Here is a 20584-nt window from a genome sequence, read left to right on the forward strand (position 1 = left end):
TTTTAATCAACATAAAAAATCTTTTTAAGGATTGAAAGTCCTAACATATATATAATTGATACTTAGCTTGATAAATCAATTATAAAAACATTGTATAATAATAGCATTATGATAACAATTTTGCAATAATTAGATTACGCTACAATAATTTAACATGACAACAACAAAATAAAATGTCGTCAAAATAAAATTTCAAAATAATATTTGTCAAAAATTAGATAAATCTAATGTAAAATGTAGATATTTTTTAATTCATTTTTTTTTTAAATATAATAAATGCTAACAGCATTAAAGAAACAAATCAAGCTACGTTATCTGATTATTTTCAAATGTTCGATGAACACTTCTGGAAAATCGGAGGTGTATCAAAAGCATTTCAAAAGCACTTTGACTTTAAAATTTTTAATTTAGCTGTATCGAATATATAATATTTTAGGCTAAAATATTTATAACTTAGGATAATTATGCATTTTTATGAGTACATTTTTATTTATATTTCTAAAATACAGTTAAAAATTTTTTTTTTCAATTATCGAACAATTTTTTTCTAACAATTTGGAAAATTTTCCATCATATTATTTTGCTGAAATATTTACATCGAAATTAATTAGGCAAACATCCATATTTTAGAAGAGGTCAGAATTTCTATATCTTTTGTAAATGTACTCGCTTAATTGCAAATTACATATTTTAGACAAAATAACGGACATATAATTTAATAAAAATCCGTTGTTCTATCGGAGTGCATATTTAGTCTTATGACGAATTTGAATGCACTAGAGCGAACTGGTGCATAAATTCGCTATACACTGATCTGAATATATAAATGTAAAATAATTCGGATAGTAAAATGTCCAATACATATTTTACAAAATAAACAATAAAGTGTATTGAGAATTGTTTCTATGTTTATATTAAACACACATACGTCGATTTGTATACAACGAATTCTTTGATGTGCACCGATCGAATTCGCTATTAACAAAACATATTAACCCTTTGAAGGACAGTAGGACATCCTATCTTTTTGTTCTTAATTTTTTTCAAATTTCTGATCTATTTTGCAGTTTATATGCGCATATGAGTACTTTTTAGACTCTTAGGAATCTAACTTATGCAACTTTTATGAAAAATTACGTTAATTTATTTACAATTTTGTTACAATGTAAAAAATAATGTAAAAAAACTCTTCTTTTTCAAAATAAATTCGGCTATTTTTAAACGTGAAGAGCTCTGAAAATTTTTATGCGTGTACTCCATATCTGAAATTATAATATATATTTTTTTGAGAATTTTTTGCTTGCTAGTTTTTCCAAAAAAAAATTTTGGAAATTTTGGAAAATTGATCTTTTATAAGTCTATTTATTATTTATTATTTATTTTGTAATTCTGACATAAGAATTCGTAATCAACGATCCCAAAAACCTACAAATGACCTGTGATTTCAATAATTTGTTTAAAAGAAAAATGTGCCCTTCAAAAGGTTAAACAACATATGTTATTGATAAACAAAAATAGAAACTTAATAAATGCTCAACCAAATCCTATTTTCATTGGAATTTTAATTCATAATTTATGAAGATACACTTTTTACGAAAATATTATCGATATTCTAATCAGATAAATCGTCATAATAAGAACGAAACTAGGAAAATTCCATGACATAAAAAATACTATCGATTTTTTAATCGAAAATTTCTTAGCTAATTTGCTCATCGATGACTTTGACAATCAAACACATGCGTCGTTGTTGCAAGTCAAGGTCATGTCTCATCGCTGAAAATAAATTTATATTCCAGCAAGAAAAAGAGAAGAGAGGATTTTAACGATCGTGCGCGAGATAGGGGGAGGAGGGCACGAAAGGATATCGATTCTTTCATTTCAATTCAAATTGAATCCGTGTCATTCTATTCAACTCGTTCAATGAGAAACAAAAAGCTATCAAGGACAATTATCACAATTGTCAAAGCCGATGCGTAGTGACTATTTGACAAGTACTTATTCCCTCGCGCGAGCGAGCAGTAATTCGATAAAAACGCGAAGGCGGACGAGAACATCGAGGGAAAGACATGAGAGGCGATTTCCCGATCGGTTGCATAACTGTCACGCCGATCTATAGGGGGGGGGGGAAATTCTACAGACGAGATTCTCGGGGCTCGGCTTTAAATCGCTCACGACCCTGGCGCTTGATTTAGCAGACTACAGCTGTCCAATATGGCGATCGGCGACCTTCGCTCTGTCTTGCTCGCACTCGCTTATCCTTCTTTTTCTCTCCTTTTCCGCCGATCCGTATCAATCTCGGGGTCGTATAAACATGCCAAAATCATGCGATTAACGTGAATGCAGAAAAATCCATCGACTTGACATACCTTGGGACTGCTCAGTCGACCGAGACTTTCCGCGAGTGAGATCGCCCGCGACAACATGGTAGCCATCTTTGCCTGAGCGACAGCCGTGGACTGTGGCACTGAAGTCTACGACTGGGAGTGTTCAGTGTGGTGGACTGCCAGAAGCTTTACAGTTTACCGCCTTTGCCCCTCATGGCCCCCACCCTGGTTTGACGTTTCCTACGCGCAATACATTACGCAGAACCTCACCTTACGCGAAAATCACACCGAGTTATACTGGGTTCTTTACATAGTGTGATATAAATCGACACTAATATCTTTTTTTCTTTGTTGTGCTTTCCAGTAGACACGGTATGAAAGGTGTTATTTTATTTGTGCGTTTTTATCGTATGACAAATTTTTAAAGCCTTAGAACAAAAAGGTCTCGACTGAAACACGAAAAAAAGTATGTTTACTCTTGGGCCAAGAATCAATTTGTTGAAAAATATTTTCCTTTTTCTAATTTCTGGTTTAACTTACGGAATTACTCTTTTGGAATGTTTGTGGAACAATTAGAGTCACTGCACCAATCTCTGAATAATCACCAGTAAATGACTATTTTAGAAAAATAATAAGATTTTAAAATAAATTGCAAATTAATTGATATTTTTTAAATCTAATTTCACAGATTTAACTAAAATACCATTTTTCACTTAAAAATATAATTATATTATATAAAAAAAAAAAGGAAAATGTTTATCTTTCTTTATGAATGTACTTATTTACTATAAGCAAAATAGAATACGCGTTTTAAAAGAAGTAACTTTTATATTAAGTATTTGTTATCAAAGAACTGAAAAGCAATTTCTTTAGGATAGTATAATGTTAAAGTTTTATTTATTTTAGTGTTTATTTATTATTGCATTTTACTTGTTTTTAATTATATTTCTTATGAAGTCAAATATTGATATATTTTTATACCAGTAAATGATCATTCATATTGTTCGTGATCAACAGAGGTTAGATATCGGTATTTTGATATTTTTCATGTTCTATTTTTCATTCTCTAAAGCTGTGAATCAGTGAATAATCACTGCTGTCATTATGCATTGATCATTAATTAAAACTTATTGGTCATTCACTAGTGTTTTTGTGGTTTTTCACTTTTTTAATTAAAATTATCATTTTTGTCTTATTTTTTAAAGATAACTTATGATATTTTTAAAGATTAAACAACCAGCTATTACCTTTGAATAATTTGTTGTCTTTTCTCTTTTATACTTTTCTCTTTTACACACTATAATTCTGTTTATATCATGAATTTCTTATTTGTTCATTGACTGGTGTAGTAACCCTAGAACAATTTCTAGCGATAAGAAATTGTTTAATTTTTGAAAAAAAAGAACCAGTTAAAAAAATTTTTTTTAGATTTTCATTCATGACATATAGAATCCTTTTTGAAACAATGTTCTGAACAATTAAAAATCTATCTATAGCGATGCAAGAAATTGATTTTTTTGAAAAAAGGGGTCAAGTGTAAATGTTTAAAAATTTTATTAGATGATCACTTGGAATAAAGCAATATATACTGCTTTGAATCGATATAAGACAAAAAAAATGCTATACAAAGTTTGAACGACTTGGAACAATTTAAAAAATTATAATTTTCAAAAAAGGATACTTTTCATACACTCGCGAGAAAGAAAGAATATCACTAACTTAACTTTACACACACACACACACACACACACACACACACACACACACACACACACACACACACACACACAATTTTGTGCAAAAATTCGAGGACAATATTATTACAAACTTATTACGTCAAACTTCATGAAAAATTAAGTCGAAAAATCCTTTATCATTTTACAATTTTAGCAATTTTTCAATTAGAAAATACAATACTGAAAAGTTGATAAAAAATTTTGAAAAAGTTTTTAGAGCTTTATGAGAAGAAAATAAACAATTTTTATCTCTTGCTGTTTTTCTGTAAAATTGATAATACTTGAATAAAAAATTATTGAAAATCAATATTTGGCGATATTTAATAATTAATATTTTGTCAACTATTGGAAAATTATAGAGGAAAATGATACAGAACTTTTCGACTTGATTTTCCATGCTGTAATAATATTATCCTTAAATTTCGGGACACTCTGTATAATTAAATTATTTTAATATTCCTAAAAATTATGCGGAATCCAGACATTATCCAAGATTCGAAATGGTCTTAAACTAGTGCTTGAAATGTCATGAACCAATCAGAGAACTATATCTTAAAATATCACTTGAGATTGTCTTGAGATTAAGAATGGACTATGGATTTCGCCTGTGAATCATCAGCATTTTATCATTCATATGTAATAATAACATACACACGTTTTGCATATGATAAAAAGATATATTTCGTCAATATGTAAATATAAAATATTTGACACTCATTCAAAGATGACAGACTCTTTCAATTTTTTATTAGTTTAGAATTATTTTTTGGTGATTTAGTACTAAAAGTGATATCTAAATCCGAAGATTTCGCAATATTCATCATCGATGCTAACTTGACAGATGTCTCGGCCGCTTGAGCAAAATCGTCCACGGAAATTACTTTTAGCTTAGCATTCAATATCAATTGTTTAGCTTTATCGACATTAGTACCCTACAAAGAAATAGGCGGTTAAAAAAGTGTTACTAATATATGTAACTTAAAGGTAATCACCTGTAATCGTGTGATTATGGGTACGTTCAGATTCAACTCTTTCGCAGCGTCTATGATCCCTTGAGCAATTATATCACATCTCATTATGCCGCCAAAAATATTCACTAAAATAGCTTCCACCTGCAAGATTGATATATCAATTTTTTGTATCATTTTAACTCTCGATTTTTCTAATTACATTTGGGTCCGAAGATAGTATCTTGAAGCCTTCCGTCACTGTTTCGACTGTAGCGGTGCCGCCGACGTCCAAAAAATTTGCCGGCATACCGCCGTAAAATTTTATGATATCCATAGTGGCCATCGCCAGTCCGGCTCCGTTCACCATGCAGCCAATATTTCCGTCGAGAGCTATGTAATTCAATTTGTATTTCTCCGCCTCGACCTCTTTCGGGTCCATTTGGGTTATGTCTTTCATGGCGAACAACTCTTTCTGCCGGAAATAAGCACTGTCGTCAAAATTGCATTTGCAATCCAGAGCGTAATCTGTGGTAATAAGCAGAATATAACATTATTTAGTCTTATTATTGAAAGACTTATTATGCTCTTGTTTCTCGTATCTTATCTTATTCGTTGCAGTACATTGACCACAGATGTCTTCTGCGAACGGATTAATCTCGAGCAGTAGGGCGTCCTTCTCAACGAATAAGTCGTAAAGATTGGAGGCGACGATCGACGCGATCTCCTTGTTGTTCCCCACGAGTCCCAGTTTATCAGCGACGCTATTCGCCTGCTCAGGTGTTAAACCTTTTTTCACATCGATCGGTACATATGTTACAGCTTCAGGATTCGTAGCAGCGACGTCTTCGATATTTACTCCACCTTGCTTGGAAACGATTATTACAGGCCCCTTGTGAAACATAAACGAGCATTTAGATTGAATTTGTTTCTGGATGGAAGAGCGACAGCAACTTATAATTATAAGGAGTGTTCAAATCCATTTTATAATTAATTTTTATATAATATTTTCTTTTTCTTATTTCTACAATTAATGAGTCATAATGATATAAAGCTAATTCTTGGAGGTAAATTGTAAAAATTAAATCGTAAAAATTGATACGTCTAATAATGTAAATCACTAATATACAGAATGAGTAAAATATTTAATATTTTATTAACTTATAAAATAATATAGGATTATATATATTCATACTTACATCGAAGGTACGTTCCAACATCACCGCCATGTAATACTCTTTACGTGGAAACATACGCGTTGTCACCATCACAGAATTGCATATCTTTCCAGCTTCTCCCGTCTGTTTAGTCACAAGTATCTTGTTGATCATACTATCTGCCAATTCTTTTACCTGGTCGATTCTGCAATGAAAGAGATTACAGCTTCTCATTTCTTTCTACTGTGAATTACAGTTCCGTCACGTACTCACGTATCGCACATTACGACGCCGCTAACCTTGCTACCCCTAAACTGTCCCTTCGCTCTACCTCCAGCCAGAACTTGCGCTTTCAGCACGATGTCCTTCGTATTCAGATTCTTGGCCAGAGTGGCAGCTTCGTCGGATGTCTTTGCCACCCAGAAAGGCGGGGTAGGAATGCCAGCTTCTTTTAATAAAGTGTACGCCATATGTTCATGCACCTCCAAATTTCGAACCATTTGTTTAATAACCGAAGTGTTGTGCGCTAACAGCTGCAGAAAACAAAGTATCTTATGTAAACGTATCTGTATGCAATTTTTTTTAGCGGATTATTTTATATTGGCTAATATTTTTAATTTTATTTTTTTCTTTGAAGTCTTATTATTTTATATATTATTTAAATGATTTTGTTGATATTGTACATATATTTTTTTAAAGATTAAATTATTTTGTATATAAATTCTACATTCAACGGTAATGAAGTAATTTATCTTTTTAAGATGTACCAGTAGTCAGGTTTATATTCAAGGCTTCCTTAAATTTATTTTCAAATACTCTACGAATTATTTCATTGGCTACTGAGCATCTAAAGATAAATTTAAGGAAGTTTTAATTACAAGGTCTGATTACGAATACGGGTAAAATTATCTTTATCTAACAATTAAAATATATATATATATATATATATATATATAAATATAAATAAAGACTCAATCAAACAATAAAATATAAATATTCAGATGAGACTAATGAGAGTCATACATTATTGAGCGGAGAAACAGGGGAAACAGATGTTATATCAGATGTTGTTGATTATCTTCAATTTATTTCGAACATTTTAACTCCTTTTAGAGTCTTCCTCAGCGAATAAATTATAGATCTTCCATTAAAAACAAGACACTTGCCAGAAATGTAGCATACATTACACTCAATGGGAAACGATAAAAAACAAAGCTCAGAAATAATGATTCACATTTATAACATTGATTTAAAAAGTATCTGAATCTGTTTGCTTTTAATGGAAGATCTATGATTTTGTATTCGCTGAGGAAGATTCAAAAGGGGCTGAAACGTTGAATTAAAGATAATCAGTTGAGGATTATCTGCTTCTCTTATTTCTCCGCTTTTATAACAGCGTATGACTTTTATTAGCCTTATCTAAACTCTTATTTATATTTTATTTATATTTTGTTTGTATATTTTATTTTTACCTGTTTGTTTATTCTTCGCGCGCACATCCCTACTGAAGACGACATAAACGACATGATGACAGCACAAAAGTGCAATTTGGACTACGTACAACTATGCATGTACATTGTCGACAGTAGTATTCACGCTTCCTGTAAAGTTATCAACAAATTTGAATTTTTTCTTCTTTCTTAATTAATCTTGGTTTCTAGAATCCTAGAATATCAGAATCTATCCCTCCATCCTCTCTTGTGATTGGCAAGTCCATATAATGGAAATACCAGGCTGTGTTCCAAAATTGACTGCCAATCTATAATGTACTGAAAATCTATAGTGCACATAACTAACTTACTATTGTAGCATTTGCAGTATTGGCAGTAAATTTGGACCCTAATCGAAAACGCACATATTACCAATTGAGAGCAAACACAACATTCATGCCATTTTTAGGGCATGTTCAGACTCTGAGGGCTTATTATGTTTCTTTAGATGAAGTAAAAATTATAAAAATGAGCAAAGTATTAATCAATGCACTAAGTATTAATCAATGAAGAGAGCTTTTCGGCAAGAGACACAAATTGACACAAGAGTTCTGTCCTTATTCGATAATCAGTAAGAAACAAAAGCAGAATGATCTATCGATTTGTGCCTCTGCTGGAAGCTCCCACTAGGTAAAAGTCCGAACCGAGACGCGTTCGCCGAGTGGTTCTTCAGAGTATCAATCATGAAACTTTTTCCCTAGGATGAAAAGTGAAAATTTTCTTCAATGATAAAAATTTTCACTTTTCACTTTCTATCCTAGGAATAAAGTTTCATAATTGATAAAAAAAATCGACAAATTGAATGTTTTATTTACAATTTCGACAGACAGTTATCCTGCATGAACAAATTCACTTACAAGACACTCACGAGGACACTTCGTGTGCATCCGTATGATTGACACTCAACACTGAACTGAGTAGGCGATGAGTGTATATTATGCTCATTTCTTTTTTTATTGTAATAGCGATAAGTAGCATCGCAATTTATTCTCGGACAATACTTCACTCTTCACTTTTCACTATGATGATATCTGCATAAAAATATCGTCCACGTTTTTCAAATGGATTTCTACAACTGCATAATATTCAGCGTCGCGTGTACGTTATCATTTCTTGAGAAAACTTCTTCAAGCTTTTAAAATTACGATTATAAACTTACGATATAATTATAAATATGCGCATTGTATATTATCCATGGAAGTGGATAACACAATAAATAAAGTGATATAAAATCAATATGCCCGAATCAGAAATAAGCGTGATATAAATATCATTTTAAAAAAATTGGACGAGATACGCATTTGAGAAAAACTTTTGAGTTTTGTTCCAACAACTTCCAGTTATACATTGAGTATGTGCATATATTTTACGTTATAAATTAAACTGCATTTCAATAATAATTTAATAAAATCTACTTTGCAGTATATGATTATTTATTAAATAATCTCTTATATTATATAACTGAATCCGAATATAAGTCAAAAATTAGTTTAATCTCCATTCGAATGTCTTTTAATTGTATTGTATAATCTGGAAAATTAAAGCTTAAATCAAAATTCTTGTTAAATATATAAAAAAATGTGATCTATGTACGTACACATATATGAATTATATAGGTATTCAAATGTTTCACACTCACATTTTAGAGATCATCTAGAATGCAATATTAATTTAAAAAGATGGATAAGTAATCACCAAGATTTGTATATTTCTCAAAGCAAAAGAAAGTACACTTGAAAAGTATGCGCTCTTCCTTATACACAAATAATCACTTAAGCTAATTTTCTTTCACATTTTTAAATGTAAAAATTTCAATAAATTGTAATCGAAATTGCTATACGTGTATTTAAATAACATCTTTTTCTCTACATTTCGTATAATGAAAAAATACTGAAGATTTTGTAGATATAGTTATTGCACATAGATGAAAATCGTGACATATAAAACAGATAAAGAATCGCTACTATTATGTACTTCAAGTGAAAGTATGATATCTATCGATAATATCTATTTCCTAAAGATAATTTGTACATATTAACAACGGATGTGAAGAAGCGATATTTCAGGTGAAGTTAATTACAGTTTTGCGATTAAAGCAAATGATAAGATATTTGTGAAGATGGATTAATCAATACAGTATGATTTGACATTAATAACACACGCGTACTTAATAGAGAAGAAAAAAATAATAGCATTTTGTCTACATATTAAAACAAAAATTACTTTTTATTTCTAGCGTTACAGGTAAATTACCAATGTATCATTGGTAATGAATTCGATATAAAGTCGAATTTGCGACGCCACTATTTAAAAGCTAAATCGATCGTTAAGAGTTCGCCCTGTAACGCCAAGATTTCCTGACAGACTGTACATAACTTCGCTGAAAGTACGATCGTCAACGTCTCCACTGGAATCGGACGCAGTCGTGTTGTGTGTACGCGAACGTGAGCGTGATCTCGATCTTGAGCGCTGTCGACCGAATAATGGTGCTCGGTCAATCTGGAATTTTAATGAAGTGATCATTTAAGAAAATGACTAAATATTTTAATTCATTAAGTTCCAAGTGATCTTTACACTTTTTTGCTGTAACTTCTTGAACTAGAATATTAATTACAATTTTTTAATAGCAATTTGGAAGTAAAAAGAATTGTTCTCCGAAAATATAATTTGCGATGAGAAATGGTGTGTCTGGAAAAGATGCAGATAAATTACTTCCTACTGCTGGCAAACATTCAACTAATTGATTTTATCTAAATTACAACTTTATTTCTTTTTATTTTTTTTTCACTATTACGGAGATAGAAAAAGAAGAAAAGAACATTTAAAGAATGTTGAATTTCAGAAAAATTAAAAAAAATATTTTTTCATTTTCTTTCATACTTTCTCACCTTGAATTTTTTAAATTATTCTAAAGATCACTGAAATAATAATCATCCCTATCGATTCAGTCTACTAAAAAAAAGTAGACGAAATTATTTATTAGTTGAATTTTTGAATTAGTTGAATTAGTTGACTATTTATCAATAAAAAGGCTATGATTTTTATTTTCTTTATTTTAACTTTCAATCTGTATCTTTTTTTATAAAAAACAACTCTTCTTTTATCTCTAAATATTAATTGCGATCTAAAAAAATTTGGATCAGAACCTAAGTTACAAGAATTTAAAACAGAAAATCGCGTAAAAATTACATGATACTTAATGGATTAAAATAGAAGAAAAAAAGAATGAAACAGATATACATTTTAGAGAAATCTTAACTGAAAATTGTATACCATATTTAAAGGCTGTGCGTTTTGTCTGAACGGCGATCGTCCTCTGGGCATTTGTCGTGGGTTAGTAATAGTTGTAGGTCGGTTCTGTGCAAGGGTGAGTGGTCGCTGGCGTGTAGTAGTGGGTATATACTCGCTTCCCAATGTGCACATGAAATTGACGTTTGGAGTAGAGTTCAACCGAGAAGCGCTATAACATATTATACTTTAAATATCCTGTATATCTCTCAAAAAGGACAAAATTAGTTACCGTTTTTAGCATCAATAAAACTATTAATAAATCTGTATTTATAAAGTCAAACAAAAAGATTTATACTTCTCAATTATGTACTAATATGAAAGAGTAGCCAGCCTAATGAATTAATTTGACGCAATAAATATAACAAAGTATCATCTACTTTATTCGTAGAAGTTTCTGTTCGTATTGCGCTCGTCTCTGTGCATGAGCGATCTGATCGGATCGCAGTCCACCAGTTGTGAAGCGTCGTTGCGATGTTAGTATCTGTTGCCTTCCTAAAGTTCTCGGCTGCATCGAAAGTAAAACGGTCTTCTGGCCGGGTTGTGTCATCTGTAACAATTTATACACGCATCATCAGTGTGTAACAAGTAATTTAGAATATTTATCATATGCATGTCTGAGTTCCACTCACTCTAAACTGATTCTGCAAGTTCAGTCTCTGATTCTGTCTCTGCAACAACAGCTGCTTCGCTCGTTTCACACGATTTCGATAGGCAATCTGAGCGGGGCTCTGATAGCCCAAGCGATTGTGAACAGAATTCGGATCTCGCAGATTAGGCAAGCTGTTTGTTCGTTTCAGCGGGCTCTTATTGTTCGTGAAGAAGCCGCCCTGATTGAATGTCAGGTTTGTACGACTTCGGCTGCGAGTTAGACCGAATCTATTGCCTCTGCCACGACGCACATTGAACGCGCCTCCTCTCACATTGTTTGGCTTATAATTCAAGCTCAAGTTGCTACGTGATCTCATGAGATTGCCATTTCTCTTAAAGCGATTCCGAGCAAAACCGCCGCGAGCGTTGCCTGCTGTACTCGCATTACGTTGCCAGATCTGTTGCTGCTGCTTTTTCAGAGTGGTCCCGACATTGCGCTTGATTCTTGCACCACCTCTTCCTCTAAATCCACCCCGGCCTCGTCCGGCACCGCGATTGCGCTTGGCGCCGCCGGGTTTTCCATTGGTTGCCGCACTTTTTTTCTTTTTCTCCATCTTTATGATCTCATCTTAAAAGCAAGAAAACGCGCGTCATTTAATGAGCGTACGACGGCAAACGTACGTCGGTGGGATCTAATCTTTGTGAAATTCTTAAGTCGAAACACTTAATGCTAAATCTTGGCACAGACAGCGATTCCATCGTGAGTGCGATTTCTCAAGTAAATATTTATCACTTAGAATATAGATCATTTCGGCATGTATCCCACCGAAGAAGTCGCTGAGATGAAAGAGCATCCCAAGCATTCATAATCCTAAAGATCTTTGCCTACAAAGATATTCTTGTAAATATGTAGAATGCAATCCATGCAATATCTCCTCATATATTTGCAGCATATATTTTTCAGGTTGTTATAATAGAATAAAATATGGATTAATTCTGAGCATTAAATTAACAGATAACGTTTCTGAAATTACTTTTTATATAAAATTATAATACGAGAATTAATAAATATAAAAAATTATAATTCTCAGAAATTCTAATTTACAGATATCACGAAAAAAATTATAAAATATGCAGATTTTTTTTAAAGTCAATAAATAAATCATTCACTAATTAAATATCAAAATCCAATAATTTAATAAGAAACAAAATACAATATTGATTTAAAACAAAATCAAATAATGTTTCAACTTTATAATCAAAATATAATTAAAAAGTTTAATATATGCAATGTAATTTTTTGCATTGCGTTTTTCTTTTGCTTTTCAATAATCATTACTTTTACTCAATAATCTCTACCCCTATTTGTCATTTATTGCTTTACGGATTACTTCAAAATGGTGTCCGATTAAAGAAAGAACGCTGGTAGTTCATATTTCTCCATTAATGCAACGTTGCTTCTTAGGAATTGCATTTCTACTTTGTCCTCTTCTTTTCATTATTTTTTATCTTTTCCATAAGCTGAACCAGTCAATGATTCTTCTTATGACGAGGTCTTCCGTTAATTTTAACGTTATATTTCAGAAGAATTTTCAAGGAGCCCGTACAGATTGCTATGTTGATCGATATAAATAACGCATAAATATATCGCTTCCTGGAATTATTTGCGCGACATTGAAAACGATGAAGTTTCATTGGAATATTAAAACCAGCCTGCCTACTAGAGTACCTGCATTTTCAGATTGCCAGTAAATATTATACTAATGCATTGTCAATAGACTATAAATTAATTTGAAGTAGCGTCACATCAAAGAGGTAAAGGAGATTTTAATTCGCGTTTGATTCTCCAAATCCTTTTTCTTCATTCTGGCTGTAGCAATAGAAGAGAAACAAAGGCGAAATTAATCTTATCGTTTCGCCGAGTTCCTGTTACACAGCAGTAGAGATATACCAGCATGCGTAATGTGAGAAAGCGTCTCGTTCCATATTTGGCATTCCCTGGGCGAATAACAGTTGCTCGTGATGCAACGGATAAAAATATAAAATTGCGTAAGTTTTGCGCTTGTCCTAAGCGTGAAAAGAGAGCGTAATTTTTCATAAGAGATAAATCACGATGCTTGACACAACCTCTCGAAATGCGTTTTATTGCCCATTGCCTTTTTCTCAAACTGAAAATTACATGTGAAACATTATTGATGCAATAAATTCTCCTCAAGATGATTCCTAGTGGAAATTAATCGTCGGGAAGATTAACGGTGCATATAATATGTAATATAATTAGCAATGAATTGTGATTGCATAATATGCATTGGGTCACATATATCAGTAATAACGCGATTCACGATCCTCTTGCTATAGCAAATCTCACTCCGATTTCTCTTCTGTAATTAAATCACTATGGACTGTTTCGTTATTACGAAGAAGATCCAACGTTGCAAGACGATTAAATTGCCATTTACAAGATTGTTATGTTAAAAAGTTTTAAGTTTGGAAACACATTCCAACATATATCATAATTTCATTATCTTCAAATGGAAATTAGTTCTATGTACATAATACAATTACGATAGACAACTTCATGTTTATTCATGTAACCAAGAAGTATTAAAGGTGTAGACTAGAGGCTGGTATAAAATTTCAGAGTGATCCCAGGCATAAGAAATTCCTGGTATATATTCTCGATTTTGATTCGTGGTATTTTTATCCATTTCTTGTCACATAACACATCGTTCTTTTTTGCTTGCAAAACAAAGCAAAGAATTATAAACAATTGAGAGATATAATCATTTATGACAGATATGATGCAATTCTTGGAACAAGATTCTGGAACAGATTTCCGTTATTACATTGCATTTCCTGTGCGTCGATATGACTGTATTTCCTCAACAACTGAGACAAGATCAATATTTGAGAATATTATTTGAGGCAAATAAAAGTGTTTTTTAGACAAAACATCTTGGATTGTTTTCTGTCATTTCAATTGCATTTTCTGGATGTCGATGCACTTATATTTTCTGGACACTGGTGTTTTTCTCAAAGCAAGCAATACATTGCGATCGTAGAATATGATTACTTGAGACAAATATAGAACAATGTTTTATGTAACATCCTGGCACAAAGTCTTAGATCATTTCCTGGTATTTCAATGATTCTTGAAATGTTGATGCTATCAGTTTCTTCCCAAAGCAAACAATTGCAATAGTAAAATATGGTTATTTGAGGCAAATATAAATGATGTTCTGGATAATATTCTGGTAAATTCGCAGATCGTTTCTCAGTGTTTGCTGGAATTTTCTGGATGTACTTATGCAGATACAGGTTTCTTCCCGAGGCAAGCAATAAAGATCATAAAATGCTATTAGTTAAAGCAAATAAAACAGTGCTTTATATACTAATTTGTTTGATCACATTTCTTATATATATGTTCATGCACCTACATATCCTGGACATCAATTTCTTTCTCGAGACAAGTATAAAATTTGATTATTTTCAGCAATCATAAAACAATTCTTCGCATATAAACTTGTCATATAAATCATCCTATCATTCCGTGCTATTTCTATAAAATTTCCTATCAATCTGTTAGATCTTTTCTTCTTCCCGATGATCAAATAAATTACAAACAATCGTGATTGCAGAATCGTTTAGAATGGATGAGAAGTTCTTGCATTTGCTTTCACACGTTTTTATTCAGAATTCTCTTTCTTCTTCCTAACTAAAAGAATGATCGTGATTATCCAACAGCAACATATGAGCAATATTATATATACTATATGAGCAAAATTCTGATTCCCCTTTCTCTAGCCTTTTTTTCTGAAAAAGAAGTCTCTTTCTTTTCAAAAGAATTTCCTCCCTCGCGAGCATGCTTTAACAAAGGCGCCATCGTGTCGATCGATCGATCAATCGGCACCTCACGAAGAACATCCCATTATCGTGCCCTCGATGTACTTGAATGTACATTTTATGCAGCATCCTCTGGGAGACACTAGGAGCAAGAGGAAAACGTCTTCCATATGTAAAAGCGAAAAACAAATGCAGGTACTCTATGCACCGTACGCAAGCATGCTGTGATATCACGTAACATGCGCCGACGCCATTTTGTCGATCCATTGCCCAACGCGAGGGAAAGCAACGTGGGCTCATCCGGGATTACTGGCAAAACCGTTAGATTGTCGGGACTCTGGCGACTTACCAAGCGACATGTTCACTTTAGCGTCAATCTCTGACATTTTTGTGGGATTTCTGCTTTTGCTCTCTTTCCTTTTGTATTTTTCTATCTTTTACGTCGTTCTCCAAGATTTCCTTGTGCCAAGATTTCGCACGTGTTTACAGCACAACACACGATAATTCGTCCAACCGGTTCTTCTTGCTCGTTGTACGACTTCAAATCTCATCCACGAACAATTGACAACGCGACGAATATGCGAAATTAATACGACAAAATGAATGAAAAAGGAAACATTCAAGAACTGACTATAGACAACTGTAACGAGTAGCCAGAGTGACCTATGATACAGACCTATGATACATGTAGTGATGAAAATTCTAGCAAATAGCTTGCAGCGCACTATCAGCGCCATCTATCGACGGCTTGGCGTCGACTCACTAATCACTTAACTAAAAGGGAGCACAGACTCTTGCATAACGCATAAAGGTTTAAACACAATAGGCACAGGAAACAGTGAATAACGAGCAGTTCAATCAGGGGATCGATTTTGTATCTTCAAACAAGGTGAAAATTATAAAAGCGAGCAAATTTACTAGGTGTTGACCAATGAAATAATCAGTATTCTAGTAAATTTGATCACTTATAATTTTCACTTCAAAATATAGAATCGATCCCCAGAGCTCTGATTTGACTTGTTATTCTCTGTTCTCTGTGCCAATTGTTTGTGCCTATTGTGTTTAAATCTTAACACATAAGGTTCTGCGCATAATGGAGGAAATATTACAAATAGGAATATTAAGGGTATATCCACATAACTTGCATAGCCGCATAAACATATGCATAAAGAAAATTATCCAATCACATTTCTCTTATAAAGTCACATGTAAAATGTAATTGGATAATTTTCTTATGCGACTATGTAAATTTGTGTGGATATATCCTAAAATTTTAATTACCAGTTACATCGGAATACGCGGTATCTAGTAGATTGAAATATTTATTCCTATTCCTAATATTTGTTTTATTGTGCGCAGGTCCTAAAATATAAGAAATCCAATCAGAATTTATTTCATGAAAAGAAAAAAAACGAAGAACTTTGATTGGTACATTTTCTTATGTATATGTATTATGCGTTATGTAAGAGCTGTGCTCCTCGCTTAAGGCCCTACGCACAATGGAGAAAATCACGAAGTAAGGGTGAAATCACAGGGTATGGTGGAATAGAATTACGGAATAGAGAGTGCGCCCTAATTTCCAACGAAAATTCGAACCGAATCAGAATAATGGAGCGAAATCAACACGACGAATCCATCACATCCTTGTTGTTTGCCTACATTAATAAGGATGAAACGGTTCACTGTGTTACATAGTTCGACATAGACTATGTCATGGTAGTAAAAAAAATGTTTTAAACAATTTAAATATTCTTAATTGATGTTTTTAATATGTTTTAAATGTTTTTTATAGCATTATTTAAAGCATATTTGAAGCATTAAAAACATATTTAAGAAGAAATAGTATATTTTATTCTTTGAATAAAAAAAATCCACAGTCTTTACCAATCCTGAACTGTGTCTTTACTGGAAAGCACCTCTGGTTGCATTAAACCCGAATCCTCATGCAAACTGATGTGAGCGTTGATTAGTCAATTGGGGATAAATTTACTCTCGTCATCCATTTTTTATTTTGGATATATATTATATCCAGTTTATTCTTTTAAGATTCTGTTTTCTGAAGTGCCGACTATCATGGAACATCATCCTTAATATCTTAAGATATTTTGATCAATTTTTATTGCTAAACATGATCATTGATGCTTCTGATTTACTGTGATAAGTGTTGAGTAAGCTTAATGTATAATGACTTTATCCATCATGACAGTTCTACACTAGAGAATGGAAAGAGAGTGGTAAATTGATTACATGTTCCGGTCTCTTATTGGTCCCAGGGACCAATTCTGTGTAGTTTTCGTGATTTGTATGTCATGGCTATTAACTATTTAGGAAAGATAAAAAATTGGGCAGTTCAAACAATGAACAATTTTACATCGCACTCTTGTGTCTGACAGTGTCTTTCATTATGTCATCTATAGCTGAAAAGCTCTTAATAAAAATAAAAATTTATTCTCAAAACCACAATGTAGATAGGGATATTCATAAATTGAAACTCTTTATCTGTAACAAAAAGATTATTATGTTAAAAATAGAAATTTATTTAAAGAAGTGTATGAATAAAACTTTAATCTACAGTAAACTTAATCTACAGTAATATTGTGCAATTTTGTAAGAATATAAATCATACCTGATTTATGGTATTATTTATCGTTGATAATACTGATGGTAATTGTTACTGCTAATAGGACATCTTATTCACATCATATTTTAATTTCTGTACGTAATTTTGAAGCAACATATCCACGTGATACAAAGATTATGTTAGATTTTTCATTTAAACATATGGTACATTTTCTTTCATTGTGTATCTGCTTTTACCTGTAATCCATTTTATATTTTTTACAGAAAAAAATGGAGCATTTCCTTTTTCTGTACTCTTTTTAATAAACCAGTATCCATAATCATCTTCAGACACTTCGTGAATATGTTCTATAAAGAAATCCATTATTTTATATGTTTATGTGTTTATATACTCATATATATCATATACTATATGCACCGACGCGATGCTATTAAAGCCGACCCTGGATAAATTCTCGTGATTATCAATAGGGGTCCCCAGGGAGTCCAGAGATGATTGAAAAACAACAACATTGTCGACAATGGATATAAATTTGCGATTATTAACATAAATATTTGGATAATATATTATTAAATTCATGATTTTTTATTATATAAATGCTGCATAAATAAGTATACGTACTTGTAATGCTATAGTATTTTATATATTGCCACAAAATTACAATTTTTTCCTCTACAGTTATTGTATCTATTGATAATCAAACTCTGACGATAACATTAAAATTAACAGATGTAAATAAGATTATATATATATATATATATATAATTTTAAATATATATACATGTATACGAAACTAGTATAATAAAATTATATTATCGGCTTCTTTCAAAACAGTTACGCTAACTTCCGTAAGACCGGCTGTCTTTAGCATTTCGTTGGTGCTATACGTTATATGTTATGTTAATATAAATAATATTAAGTTATTATTAACCAAAAATGTTTAAACACAAATAAGAAACGAAAGCCATTTTGGATGAAGGCGAGGCTTCTTGGTGCTTAATAATATTCATGTAAATATACAAGTGCAAATATCAATTCTATAAACTGTGTACTGATTCGATTTGTTAAATTTGAAACACAATTATGAAGAAATAATTTCATAATTTCGTTGCAATCCGTGGTTTTCTTCTCTAATTTATGTTAATACATACATGCAATACTACAAATATATGTTAAATAATTACCTTTATTATTTTAAGTATGTTTCTCGATTTCTTTTTCCCTAGCTTCAACTGTAAAAACAATTAATTTATTACATTTAAGTAGACATATTACTTTAAAACATCTGATCTTTTACTATAAATATATGAAACTATGTTAGAATATTATGTATTATGTCATGTATGTATATATATATATAATATATCATCATATATGTATATATATATAATATATATATTATTTTTTTATATATATAAAATATAAATAATATTATATATATGAAGTAGAAAAGTATATAAACACAAATATGAGAATAAAAATATACGAAAGCTATTTTAAATCGAAGCGAGTCTTAGTAATGTTCATATGTAATATATAAATACAATTATATCAATTCTATATGCACTGATTCGGTTACTTGGACTTGGAACACAATCATGAAATGACAATCTCGTAATTATTTCAGTTCATGGCTTTCTTTTTCTTCTCTTATTTGTGTATACATATAATACTACAAACTATACTATATTAAATAATTACCTTCATTAGCGTAAATATTTTGCTCAATTTCTTTTTCCATATCTTCAACTGTAAAAAAAATTGATTTATTACATTTAAGGGCCTAATCAAAAAGGGACACCTTGTATATGTATATATATATATATATGATACTACAAATATATAATATATTAAATAATTACCTGTGTTATCGTGAGTATTTCCCTGAACTTTTTTTTTCCTAGCTTCAACTGTAAAAAAATTAATTTGTTATTACTTCTAATTTAAGTTAACATGTTATTATTTCTAATTTTTTACTGTAGATATTAAACTATGTGATGTTAGAAGCAAAAAAATCGTATGAATTCTTCTTGTAAATATTGAAATAAATTTTTTGTACTCAGATTAACAGATTAATAAAATGCATACAAAATCTTTTGTAAACATAAATGTATAATAGAAATGTCCTGCATTTTCAACTTATATTTACTACAATTAATAAAGTTTTTCTGAAAAAATATTCTCGGTCTGGTATTTTGATGTTCTTCCAAAATCAAAATGATTAATGAAATTCTATGATTTGTAATTACAGATTTAATATTTGTAGTATTATTAATATAATGACAACGTTCTTATATTCTCGAGCAAAAAGCATTTGAAAATCTTTTTTATGAGATCTCTTGTTCATATGTTTGTTTATATAAGTTTATAATATTGCTGATGCTTGAAATAAAAATCAAGCCAGTGATAGATGGAATTATTGCGATTAACATAAATATTTGGATAATATATACATAACATTATTAAATTCATTGATTATATAAATGCTGCATAAATAAGTATACGTACTTGTAATGCTATAGTATTTTATATATGCCACAAAATTACAATTTTTCCTCTATAGTTATTGTATCTATTGATAATTAAACTCTGACGATAACATTAGAATTACAGATGTAAATAAG

The 20584-nt window shown here is 31.2% G+C and overlaps 4 protein-coding genes across 4 annotated transcripts in view; all 4 read right to left on the reverse strand.

Moving 5' to 3' along the window:
• LOC105622096 (succinyl-CoA ligase [ADP-forming] subunit beta, mitochondrial-like) overlaps nt 1–2435 on the reverse strand; it is a 5933-nt gene extending 3498 nt beyond the window's left edge. The window contains exon 1 of the mRNA XM_012203529.1: nt 2370–2435. Coding sequence (XP_012058919.1) covers nt 2370–2435 — 66 coding nt within the window. The remainder of the gene's footprint in view (nt 1–2369) is intronic.
• A 2287-nt stretch (nt 2436–4722) lies between these two features.
• On the reverse strand, nt 4723–7693 carry LOC105622044 (succinyl-CoA ligase [ADP-forming] subunit beta, mitochondrial-like). Its single transcript, XM_012203479.1, has 7 exons — nt 7640–7693; nt 6441–6700; nt 6210–6372; nt 5635–5902; nt 5234–5538; nt 5056–5175; nt 4723–4995 (listed from the first exon to the last, which is right to left on the reverse strand). Exons 1-7 carry the CDS (start codon nt 7691–7693, stop codon nt 4801–4803), a joined length of 1365 nt encoding a protein of 454 aa, XP_012058869.1. The 3' UTR covers nt 4723–4800.
• Nucleotides 7694–9964: 2271 nt separating this feature from the next.
• On the reverse strand, nt 9965–15765 carry LOC105622045. Its single transcript, XM_012203480.1, has 5 exons — nt 15729–15765; nt 11578–12164; nt 11326–11495; nt 10931–11117; nt 9965–10156 (listed from the first exon to the last, which is right to left on the reverse strand). The coding sequence occupies exons 1-5, from the start codon at nt 15763–15765 to the stop codon at nt 9965–9967; spliced, it is 1173 nt and encodes a 390-aa protein (XP_012058870.1).
• A 2452-nt stretch (nt 15766–18217) lies between these two features.
• Nucleotides 18218–20584, reverse strand: part of LOC105622046 — a 5572-nt gene continuing 3205 nt past the window's right edge. The window contains exons 8-11 of the mRNA XM_012203481.1: nt 19823–19864; nt 19662–19709; nt 19145–19192; nt 18218–18307 (exon numbers count right to left, since the gene is read on the reverse strand). Of these exons, the coding sequence (XP_012058871.1) occupies nt 18218–18307; nt 19145–19192; nt 19662–19709; nt 19823–19864 (228 nt within the window). The remainder of the gene's footprint in view (nt 18308–19144; nt 19193–19661; nt 19710–19822; nt 19865–20584) is intronic.

Source organism: Atta cephalotes (assembly GCF_000143395.1).
Source record: "Atta cephalotes unplaced genomic scaffold scaffold00039, whole genome shotgun sequence".
Classification (NCBI taxonomy): Eukaryota; Metazoa; Arthropoda; class Insecta; order Hymenoptera; family Formicidae; genus Atta; species Atta cephalotes.

Bases quoted from the DNA above. Each gene is read 5' to 3' on its own strand.
- LOC105622044 (XM_012203479.1), bottom strand. From the start codon at position 7,693: ATGTCGTTTATGTCGTCTTCAGTAGGGATGTGCGCGCGAAGAATAAAC. The intron at 6,373-6,440 runs GTGAGTACGTGA...CTTTCATTGCAG, and splicing joins GGCGTCGTAATGTGCGATAC to AATCGACCAGGTAAAAGAAT. The intron at 5,539-5,634 runs GTACTGCAACGA...TTATTACCACAG, and splicing joins AGAAGACATCTGTGGTCAAT to ATTACGCTCTGGATTGCAAA.
- LOC105622045 (XM_012203480.1), bottom strand. From the start codon at position 15,765: ATGTCAGAGATTGACGCTAAAGTGAACATGTCGCTTG. The intron at 12,165-15,728 runs GTAAGTCGCCAG...CTTGCTTTTAAG, and splicing joins TAAAGTGAACATGTCGCTTG to ATGAGATCATAAAGATGGAG. The intron at 10,157-10,930 runs GTATACAATTTT...TTAAAATTCCAG, and splicing joins ACGCACAGCCTTTAAATATG to ATTGACCGAGCACCATTATT.